Below are 12,190 nucleotides of genomic sequence, written 5' to 3'. Positions count from 1 at the left end.
AGTTCAACTCTGAAATAAAGTAAAGGATGCAGTGATGACATTTTTCACGTCAAGCACAAGAGCTTTAAATAGGAAAATACATTTAAACAAAATTACAAACCAATAGGATTCTTGGCACATATTGTATGGTGTGTTTGCAGCATCAATCCAAAGCTAATGCTCGAGGTGCCAGTGGCAAATATTGAATATAAAAATAAATATGGTTTCAAGCTGTTTTTATGTGAAGCAGCTGTTCCTGGATGAATGCAATGCCAAAGTTCCTGTCTGTTCTTGCTTTATAATGCCAGAATATTACATAGTATTCGGATTTATTCATGGAATAGTTTAATCCTCTCTCTTACATCATAAGTGGAAAATACTAAGAGGGGTGGATGAAGTGAGAGATCATGGCGTTCATGTACACAGGTCCCTAAAATTAGCAGTTCAAACAGACAAGGTTGTAAAATAAAGCATATGGAATGCTCTCCTTCATTGGCAGAGGTATAGAATATAAAAGTAATGTTATGGGCCAGGGTTTAGAGAACCCCAAAGTGTATCATGGAGTTTACCTGACCCACAACTTTTACTAGATTGTGGTATGGGGAGTACACGGCCCACTCTACAGGTGTGGGACAGCAGAAATGGAAAAGTATTTTTTAAAGCAAAACAATGTTTTTTCTATGAACTCAAGTTAACCTTTTTAAAACATACAATGAACATCTTAGCAACCATTAATTCAAATACAACCCCAAAGACTACAACAGTGAGTACATAAAACATAGAACATAGAACAATACAGCGCAGTACAGGCCCTTCGGCCCACGATGTTGCACCGAAACAAAAGCTATCTAACCTACACTATGCCATTATCATCCATATGTTTATCCAATAAACTTTTAAATGCCCTCAATGTTGGCGAGTTCACTACTGTTGCAGGTAGGGCATTCCACGGCCTCACTACTCTTTGCGTAAAGAACCTACCTCTGACCTCTGTCCTATATCTATTACCCCTCAGTTTAAAGCTATGTCCCCTCGTGCCAGCCATTTCCATCCGCTGGAGAAGGCTCTCACTGTCCACCCTATCTAACCCCCTGATCATTTTGTATGCCTCTATTAAGTCTCCTCTTAACCTTCTTCTCTCCAACGAAAACAACCTCAAGTCCATCAGCCTTTCCTCATAAGATTTTCCCTCCATACCAGGCAACATCCTGGTAAATCTCCTCTGCACCCGCTCCAAAGCCTCCACGTCCTTCCTATAATGCGGTGACCAGAACTGTACGCAATACTCCAAATGCGGACGCACCAGAGTTTTGTACAGCTGCAACATGACCTCCCGACTCCGGAACTCAATCCCTCTACCAATAAAGGCCAACACTCCATAGGCCTTCTTCACAACCCTATCAAACTGGGTGGCAACTTTCAGGGATCTATGTACATGGACACCTAGATCCCTCTGCTCATCCACACTTCCAAGAACTTTACCATTAGCCAAATATTCCGCATTCCTGTTATTCCTTCCAAAGTGAATCACCTCACACTTCTCTACATTAAACTCCATTTGCCACCTCTCAGCCCAGCTCTGCAGCTTATCTATATCCCTCTGTAACCTGCTACATCCTTCCACACTATCGACAACACCACCGACTTTAGTATCGTCTGCAAATTTACTCACCCACCCTTCTGCGCCTTCCTCTAGGTCATTGATAAAAATGACAAACAGCAACGGCCCCAGAACAGATCCTTGTGGTATTCCATTTGTAACTGAACTCCATTCTGAACATTTCCCATCAACCACCACCCTCTGTCTTCTTTCAGCTAGCCAATTTCTGATCCACATCTCTAAATCACCCTCAATCCCCAGCCTCCGTATTTTCTGCAATAGCCTACCGTGGGGAACCTTATCAAACGCTTTGCTGAAATCCATATACACCACATCAACTGCTCTACCCTCGTCTACCTGTTCAGTCACCTTCTCAAAGAACTCGATAAGGTTTGTGAGGCATGACCTACCCTTCACAAAGCCATGCTGACTATCCCTGATCATATTATTCCTATCTAGGTGATTATAAATCTTGTCTCTTATAATCCCCTCCAAGACTTTACCCACTACAGACGTGAGGCTCAACGGTCTATAGTTGCCGGGGTTGTCTCTGCTCCCCTTTTTGAACAAAGGGACCACATTTACTATCCTCCAGTCCTCTGGCACTATTCCTGTAGCCAATGATGACATAAAAATCAAAGCCAAAGGTCCAGCAATCTCTTCCCTGGCCTCCCAGAGAATCCTAGGATAAATCCCATCAGGACCCGGGGACTTATCTATTTTCAGCCTGTCCAGAATTGCCAACACCTCTTCCCTACGTACCTCAATGCCATCTATTCTATTAGCCTGGGTCTCAGCATTCTCCTCCACAACATTATCTTTTTCCTGAGTGAATACTGACGAAAAATATTCATTTAGTATCTCGCCTATCTTTTCAGACTCCACACACAACTTCCCATCCCTGTCCTTGACTGGTCCTACTCTTTCCCTAGTCATTCGCTTATTCCTGACATACCTATAGAAAGCTTTTGGGTTTTCCTTGTTCCTACCTGCCAAATACTTCTCATGTCCCCTCCTTGCTCGTCTTAACTCTCTCTTTAGATCCTTCCTCGCTACCTTGTAACTGTCCATCGCCCCAACTGAAACTTCACACCTCATCTTCACATAGGCCTCCTTCTTCCTCTTAACAAGAGATTCCACTTCTTTGGTAAACCACGGTTCCCTCGCTCGACGCCTTCCTCCCTGCCTGACCGGTACATACTTATCAAGAACACGCAGTAGCTGATCCTTGAACAAGCTCCACTTATCCAGTGTGCCCAACACTTGCAGCCTACTTCTCCACCTTATCCCCCCCAAGTCACGTCTAATGGCATCATAATTGCCCTTCCCCCAGCTATAACTCTTGCCCTGCGGTGTATACTTATCCCTTTCCATCATTAACGTAAACGTCACCGAATTGTGGTCACTGTCCCCAAAGTGCTCTCCTACTTCCAAATCCAACACCTGGCCTGGTTCATTACCCAAAACCAAATCCAACGTGGCCTCGCCTCTTGTTCGCCTGTCAACATATGTGTCAGGAAACCCTCCTGCACACACTGTACAAAAAACGACCCATCTAATGTACTCGAACTATATCTTTTCCAGTCAATATTTGGAAAGTTAAAGTCTCCCATAATAACTACCCTGTTACTTTCGCTCTTATCCAGGATCATCCTCGCCATCCTTTCCTCTACATCCCTAGAACTATTTGGAGGCCTATAGAAGACTCCCAACAGTGTGACCTCTCCTTTCATGTTTCTAACCTCAGCCCATACTACCTCGGAAGATGAGTCCCCATCTAGCATCCTCTCCGCCACCGTAATACTGCTCTTGACTAGCAGCGCCACACCTCCCCCTCTTTTGCCTCCTTCTCTGAGCTTACTAAAACACCTAAACCCCGGAACCTGTAACATCCATTCCTGTCCCTGCTCTATCCATGTCTCCGAAATGGCCACAACATCGAAGTCCCAGGTACCAACCCATGCTGCCAGTTCCCCTACCTTATTTCGTAAACTCCTGGCATTGAAGTAGACACACTTCAAACCACCTACCTGAACACTGGCCCCCTCCTGCGACGTCAAATCTGTGCTCCTGACCTCTATACTCTCATTCTCCCTTACCCTAAAACTACAATCCAGGTTCCCATGCCCCTGCTGCATTAGTTTAAACCCCCCCAAAGAGCACTAACAAATCTCCCCCCCAGGATATTTGTGCCCCTCAGGTTCAGATGTAGACCATCCTGTCTGTAGAGGTCCCACCTTCCCCAGAAAGAGCCCCAGTTATCCAGAAATCTGAATCCCTCCCGCCTGCACCATCCCTGTAGCCACGTGTTTAATTGCTCTCTCTCCCTATTCCTCATCTCATTATCACGTGGCACGGGCAACATCCCAGAGATAACAACTCTGTTTGTTCTAGTTCTGAGCTTCCATCCTAGCTCCCTGAAAGCCTGCCTGACATCCTTGTCCCCTTTCCTACCTATGTCGTTAGTGCCAATGTGGACCACGACTTGGGGCTGCTCCCCCTCCCCCCTAAGGACCCGGAAAACACGATCCGAGACATCACGTACCCTTGCACCTGGGAGGCAACATACCAAACATACCCAGGAGTAATCCTTAAGCTGTCCTTTTGAGGTCCATAAGACTTTAAAAAAAAACTTTTAACAGAAGCACATCAGGTTAAAGTCACTACTGAGAGCAGTTATTAGTTTTAAATCACCAGTGGATTGAGTTACGGTCTTTAGATTACAGAGAGAGAGAGACTAATACCCCTGCTGGCTGTGACTGCAGCTATTCAGCTCTGAAAACGAAACTAAAACACACCCTGTAACAAACAGCCTAAAACAAAGGTAAAAAGCTGACAGACAGCCCAGCTCCACCCACTCTCTGACATCACTGCAGTAATCAACACCCATTTCTTAAAGGTACTCTCACTACAGATATTTATATACACACTCATTTATAAACACCCATTTCTTAAAGGTACCCTCACATGACAGTGAGGATATAATGTTGGAATTTTGTAAAACACTGGTGAGGCCACAATTGGAATATTGTGTTTGGTTCTGGTCACATTACAGGAAGGACGTTATTGCTCTGGAGAGAGTGCAGAGGAGATTTACAAGAATGTTGCCAGGGCTAGAAAAGTGTGGCGATGAGGGGAGGTTGAATAGGTTGGGATTATTTTCCTTGGAACAAAGGCGGACGAGGGGTGACTTATATGAGGTGAACAAAATTATATGGGGAAGAGAGAGAGTGGACAGGATAAAATTGTTTCCCTTGGTGGGGAATTCTAGAACCAGGGGACATAGATTCAAGATAAGTGGCAGAAGGTGTAGAGGGGACATGGGGAAGAACCTTTTTACACAGAGGGTAGTGGGAGTCTGGAATTCACGTTGGTGTTGGAGGCAGAGACCTTAAACTCTTGTTAAAACGTACCTGGATCTGCACCTTAAGTGCTGTAAGATGCAGGGCTCTGAACCGGGTTCAGGAAAGTGGGATTAGAAAGGACACCTGGGAGTCCTTGGGCTGGCATGGACAAGGTGGTCCGAATGGCCTCCTTATGTGCTGTCACATTTCTATGATTCTATGGTGCTCAAAGAACAATTTTTATGGTTTTGTTTAATTGATGTCCCTTTGGGTGTGTAAATATCCCAATGATTGTACAGCTTCAGAACTCTATGGACAGATGTACGTATATATACAAAATTCTGAGTGGGCTTGACAGGGTAGACACAGAGAGGCTGACCTCAGGCTGGGGAATTGGATTCATAGTCTCTTGGGATCAGGGTCAATGAGAGAAATTGTGGGCCCTCGTGCTTCTCCTGTTCCTGGGCCCCAAAGACCTCTGCCTTTAACCCTCGACAACTTCCGCCAATGTGAGGAGCTTTGGGTCCTATCGCATACAACAATGCAGCGCATCGAATCTGGGCCAGTTCTTTTCCCCACCCACCGTTTTCCTCACCCGCTCTTTCTCCATATATTTTTCTCCAAGTATTTATCTCAATTCCTTTTGAAGATTAATTTGAATCTGTATCCAGCACACTATCAGGGAGAAAATGCATTCCAAATTCTAACCATTCTTTGTGTAAAAGTTTCTCTTTGCGCTGCCTCTGGTTCTTTTGCCAATCAATTGAAGTTAATTATAGGCCATCAGTTTATCAATCCTTCAGTCACTGGAAAGAGCTCTATTTATTCCATCTAAACCCTTCATTATTTTAAACACCTCCATCAAATCGCCTCAGGCTTCTTGGCTCTCAGTAGAATAACCCCAGTTTTTCTGTAATCCCTTATCCCGGGGGCCATTCTAGTCAATACCTTCTGAACCCCTCCTCAAAACCTTCAACACCCTTCAGGTGCCCAGAACAGGGAACCATAGTCACAGTGGGGTAGAGATGATTTTTATAGGGTCAGCCAATGTGTTCTCTGGCTCTATAAAGCTCAGGTTTCAGTATGCGACAGCCGTGTCAGACAATTACACACAACCTGGCTGTTCATATTATGCAACCAGCTCCACTTCTTTGAACCTATACAATATGTGGATAGTTACACAATAAAGACTTGCACCTCACAAACGCTGCAAACAATCCCTTTTACAACAATCCCTTTTAAAAAGAGAAAATCTTGATAGATTCAATTGACACATGACTCTGGCTCCATTCCCAAGTCTAAAGACAGCAGAACCTTCCAGTAAATCAGCCCCAGAAATTCACCTGCAATAATGTGCAATTTTTATCCACAACAGTCTTTGTTAACAGAGTGAGAAATATTTTCTCATCTTGAATTGAAAGTAACATTAACAAATGCATTGCACAAAGTGTGTATATAATAGGAGAGCAACGTTGTGTAGATGCTAGGCGCGGGATTCTCCGACCCCCCCCGCCGGGTGGGAGAATCGCCGGGGGTCGGCGTGAATCCCGCCCCCGACGTCCTCCCAATTCTCCCGCCCCCCCAAAAACCGGCCCGACGTGAGTCGCGCTGCTCGCCTCGGAGAATGCCGGGGTCCGGCGCGACTCAATGGGTGCCGGGGCCACCCGAATTCACTGGCCCGCGATGGGCCGAAGTCCAGCCTGTCTGTAGCCGGTCCTGCCGGCATAAATTAGAGTAGGTCCCTTACCGGCGGGACCTGGCGGCGCGGGCGGGTTCCGGGGTTCCTGAGGGGTCGTGGGGGGAGCTGGCCCCGGGAGGTGCCCCCACGGTGGCCTGGCCCGCAGTCAGGACCCACCGATCCGCGGGCGGGCCTGTGCCATGGGGACACTCTATTGTTCCGCACCGGAGGCCGTGGTCCTCCACCATTCGTGGTGCGGAAGCGATTCCCTCTGCGCATGCGCGGGGATGACGCCAGCACGCGCTGGCGCTCCCGCGCACGTGCCGACTCGCACCGGCTGGTGGAGGCCCTTCGGCGCCGGTTGGGGTGGCGCCAAGCCCTATCCCGCCAGCTGGCGGGGCGCCAATCACTCCGGGGCAGGCCTAGCCCCTGAAGGTGCGGAGGATTCCGCACCTTTGGGGCGGCCCGACGCCAGAGTGGTTCACGCCACTCCGCCCTGCCGGGACCCCCACCCTGCCAGGTACGGGAGAATCCCCCCACTCAAATCTGAAATATAAACCAAAGTTTCTAGAAATACTCAGCAGGTCAGACAGCAGCTGTGGAGAGAGAAACAGAGTCACTGCTTCATGCCCGTGATCTGCGCTGAAGAAGGGTCACTGTCCTCTGTTTCTCTCTGCATGGATGTGCAACATTTTCAACACTTCCTGTTTCTATTAGAGCAATAAATGACCCCTTTGCCAGCCCTCCAAAGACCAACCAGACATCTTGTAAGCCTCACATTCCTCCTCAGCAAGAAATCCAGCAGCAGGTTTGGCCCAATATTAAACATGACCTTTAAAAAAAAATAGGGTTACTAATTACTGCGCCGTGCCAGGGCTAATTTACTGGAAAATATCTTGAGACTTGGAAGTGAAACTAGGAGTCATGCAATTGTTCTGATGTGTGCACATTTTTTCAGTGTTTGATTTGATCCATTTATGCCACGAGGTTGCTAACCCTGTTGCTGGGTTTCAAGCTGAGGAGGAATGTGAGGAGGGGCTGGTTTAGCACAGTGGGCTATACAGCTGGCTTGTAATGCAGAAGAAGGCCAGCAATGCGGATTTAATTCCCGTACCAGCCTCCCCGAACAGGCGCCGGAATGTGGCGACTAGGGGCTTTTCACAGTAACTTCATTGAAGCCTACTTGTGACAATAAGCAATTATTATTATTAGGTTATTTCAATAGATTATCACACCTTAACCAGTATCTGTTCCAAAAAACCTAAGGTATGAAGAAAACTGAGATAAAGGGCGGGATTGTCCAGTCGCGCTTGCCTGGAGACCGGAAATTCCCATCCGAGGTCAATGGGCCTTTACATGGTCCGTGTACCGCGATCTTGAGGCGGGCGGGCAGAAGAATCCAGCCCCAAATCAGTGTCAAAGCAATAAACTGACAATTAAAAAATGAGCAATTAATAAAAATTACCACAAAAAAGTGCCAAGTAGCAGAGCTAACTAATTAAAACCTTTTTTGCATTTTTGTTTGCGAATTAGAGCCACAAGAGTTGGGTTTAACTAAAAATGACCTGGGTTCACCTCTAATGGCACACACTCCATGGCCACCATCAACTTACAGCAGGAGGTTAGGAAGCCGGGAAGCGGCCACGCCACACACCACTGAAGCAGAGCTGGAGGGTCCGGTCCAGGTTCACACCATCAAGGGAGGAGGTCGGGAAGGGCCTTGTGGGGTAAACTAAAAGTAGAGATGAGTCACAAGGCGATTTAGATTACCTCGCACTCTGGCAGCCTCCAGCCAAGTTCTGAAGTGGAGAGTATAGAAAGCACCTGGCTATGCCAAAATTCCAGAAACAGAACAGTCCACGGGACAGCAAGGAAGGAGGGAGTGGGGAATGTGGTGAGCTCTATGGGTGGTACGGTGACACAGTGGTTAGCACTGCTGCCTCACTGCACCAGGGTCCCAGGTTTAATTCCCACCTTGGGTCACTGTCTGTGTGGAATTTGCACGTTCTCCTCGTGTGTGCGTGGGTTTCCTCCGGGTGCTCCGGTTTCCTCCCACAGTCCAAAGATGTGCAGGTTAGGTGGATTGGCCCCTTAGTGTAAAAAAGGTTAGGTGGGGTGACTGGGTTTCTAGGATTAGGTTGGGAGCGTGGACCTCGGTAGGCTGCTCTTTCAGAGGGTCGGTGAAGACTCGATGGGCCAAATGGTCTCCTTCTGCACTGATGGGATTCTATGATGCTCCTTGGCCAATGATTTCTATTGTTCAGAACAACAGCAATCATTGGCCGAGTAGCCTGCCAATCAGAATGGTCTGCGTGCCAGACTGACTGATTTGGACACTGCCCATTTTGATTGACAAGTGACTCAGCCAATTATCCCCCCCCCCCCAGAGCAGGGACCCCGGTGATTAGCACCTTTGTGCATCCTCCTCTCCCAGGCCCTATTCTGGATAAGGGGGCCGATTGTTTAGGAGTCAGATATGGAGGAAATTCTTCAATCGGGGGTTTGGGAACCTTTGAAATTGTCTACCTCAGAAAGCTGTGGATGTTCAGTCAAGAACATATTCATGACAGAAAGGCAAAGATTTTTGGATACTGAAGGAATGAAGGGATACAGGGTCAGAACAAGAGAGTGGAGTTAAGGTGGAAGATCAGCGACAACCTTACTGAATGCTGGAGTAGACTCAAGGGGCATTTGGCCTACTCCTGCTATTCTTTATCAATATATGAACAGGTGTCTGTCTCTGGATTTAACCGTGCACAAATAGGGGTATAGGTGTAGATATAACAGTGGTAATGTAAAGTTTGTGTGGTATCAATGAATAAAACAAAGTTAATGATTTCCTAATTTTAACATTTAAAAACATGAGTATTTGAATGCCATGATCAAAAATAAATGGTATCTCACAATGTTCTGCATGGTGAATCGTTTTGTTTCGGGCAATTTAACAGGCTCAATAATTTTGTTAGTAACATAATTAAAACAGCAAAAAGCAGTGTGTGCAATGACAGATTCTAAATAAAGGGGGAAAGTGTTTGCAGTACAAACATGCAAATAAAATCTCAATGCATTTCGACAATGGGTTACATACACAGCATTAACAAGTATTTGCTTGCTGCCAAGAATGATGGAAACTTCACACTGCACTCAAGTGTATCTCTCATGGCCACCAACTATTTCCTACACCAGCTGGAAAACTCACTTTGATACCAGGGAAAAGGCTTCAGAGCAGATGGCTGGACACGGAACCAGCTTGACTATGATGTGGCCAAGACCCGCAGGGAAGTGAACTCTCATCACCGTGTCAAAGACAGAGGTTATGGTGTTGACATCAGCTTGCTTGGAGGTTTGGTCTCCACTGCCAGGGTCCAGAATGTTGCCACCATGCAGGATGAGGACAAGGACATGAATCTTGCAAGACTGCAAAGGTTGTTGTGATGATCCATCCTAAGGGCAAAAGGCTAAATATTATAAGGGATTTTCTTTCCCCTAGTGCCCACTCTAAGTTGCTGTTGTACATTTTTTTAAAACGTGGTTAAGATACTTACCACTGACATGATAAATAAGGTCCAGTGATTAAAATTGCTATGATGAATTTCAGCACACCAGTAAGTTTCTGATAAGCATCAAATCGATCATTTTAATAAAGGAGCATTAATAGAGTTAAGGCTCTAAATTGAAATCTGTTTAACAACATAGGAAAATTAGAATCCAAGATGGTGGGTGAGAGAAATTATTTGAAAGGGTCAGCATTCTGGTACATATCAGCAGCTCAACCCATGCCAAGAATTTGAAATTGTTTAATCCCTTTTAGGCCTTGTTGAAACTAAATAACTAAAAATTTGAACATGATTTTCAGGCAATTGTTGGACAAATCCACACTTGCCAAAGCCTCACCTTAGACCATATAATTTCAAAACATTAGTTTAAAGCTGCAGTTTCCAAACTCCTGATTGGGTTTAACATCTGAGTCACACATGAGGATGAAGAACAAAAGAGCTTTAATTGTTGGCTGTATAATCATGATGGTTAAGTTGACATACCCAATCATAAATCTTCACAAATTCTCGTCACAAACACATGACAAAAAATTATTGAGCAAGAAACCAAGCTAAACACACCAATTAAATAAAATCGCTTGGTGTAAATTTCTCTCAAAATTATTACAGTATATGTATAAATTCTAAAAGTCATTAAACTTAACAATAGATACATAGGATTTTAAAGATAGGTTGCCAGAATAAGTACAGAAATGGTTCTTTTGACATGTTACATTATTACTTTAAAATTGTAATACAACTCAAAACAACTGTTCAATTAAAATTGTTAAATAATTATAAAACAAACTTCATGATACATAAGGCCGTGTTTTAATGAATTATTAAGCTAGGGAGGGCAAAGGAATAAGAGATAAATAAGCAGGTTGCTCCACACACATAGGGCACATCCACCAGTCTGCACTGCACCCGGAAAGCAGCTCGCCACAGCACAGCATGGCCGATAAAAGCCGGGAGACCCCGCTCCCGGGATGTAAACCCCGCCCATTGTGGGTGGGATCAGTTTCAGAAAATCTGCATATTAAAGTGAAACAGCTAGTCTCACTTTAATGTGCAAATTACCGAGGTACCCGACATGCTGGGTTTCATCCCTTTTGCCTCAAGACACCTCGGGTGAGCGCTGTTCAGCACTGGTCCCCACAAACGGGAACCAGAAGGAACGACAAGGGGCGCAAGCTTCGACCCTCCCCTAGTGCGTTTGGGATTGGGTAGGGGTGTTGCCTCAGGGGGCTCGGAAATCTCTCTATACTGAGGAGTTCTGGCGAGCGGAGCTCCTCGCTGTAGAAAACAGGGCTATGTGCGGCCTTGGCTACGCGTTCCTGCTGAAGCCCCTTATTTAACACGAGTGGCGTTGTATAGTCTTGTGTTTCTCTGCGCTGCGAGTGCCAGGAAACACGTGGCTAAACGTGCTCGCTATGGGACCTTGTTCCCATAGGGTGCGATCGTGCCCCAATAGGAGCGCAACGTGGCCGGTAATCCGGGTGAAGCTTCCCGCAGGCTTTCCGACAGCCACGACGCCTCGCCGGATCCTCCCAAGTCCTACAAGAATTCAGGATCAGGAACCCGCCCACAATGGGCTGGATCAAGCCGTGCGTGCATAAGTGGTCATAAACCTACTTAAGGCCTACTTCCCAGTATCTTCCAGCCTGCCCAGGGAGGCCCCAATGGGGTGCCGTTCAGCACCGGTCCACACAAACATGGAGCAGGCAGAGCGACACCCGGGTGGGGAGGTACCGGGCAGGGTGGTCCCCTAGCCCTCTCCTTAGAATGTGGGCACCTTGCACTTCCAACCTGGTGCCTTGCCATTGCCGTCCTGGCACTGCCAAGGGTCAGGGCCAAAAGGGGGGGCCATACACAAGAAAGGAGGGTGAACAGCGGTATGAAGGGTTGGGCGGTGCAGGGCAGGTAAGGAGGGGCCTCTGGTAATATGGGGGTTGGGGTCCTGGAAGGGGGTTGCCTATAAGGGGCATGGGGAGGGGGGTGGCTGAAGAGGGGCGACCCCCAGGGAACCCATAGCAGGGTATCCTCACTTGGG

At 46.7% G+C, this 12,190-nt stretch overlaps 1 protein-coding gene across 10 annotated transcripts in view; it reads right to left on the bottom strand.

Moving 5' to 3' along the window:
• Positions 1–12,190, bottom strand: part of pitpnm2 (phosphatidylinositol transfer protein, membrane-associated 2) — a 764,809-nt gene that overhangs the window by 89,306 nt on the left and 663,313 nt on the right. For all 10 annotated transcript variants that reach the window (XM_072515369.1, XM_072515519.1, XM_072515564.1 and 7 more), the window contains one exon: positions 9,801–10,045. In XM_072515369.1, coding sequence (XP_072371470.1) covers positions 9,801–10,045 — 245 coding nt within the window. The remainder of the gene's footprint in view (positions 1–9,800; positions 10,046–12,190) is intronic.

This window comes from Scyliorhinus torazame, chromosome 1, assembly GCF_047496885.1.
Source record: "Scyliorhinus torazame isolate Kashiwa2021f chromosome 1, sScyTor2.1, whole genome shotgun sequence".
Lineage (NCBI taxonomy): Eukaryota > Metazoa > Chordata > Chondrichthyes > Carcharhiniformes > Scyliorhinidae > Scyliorhinus > Scyliorhinus torazame.
The sequence above is the reverse complement of the archived record's forward strand: the minus strand, read 5'-3'. Positions and strand labels throughout refer to the sequence as shown.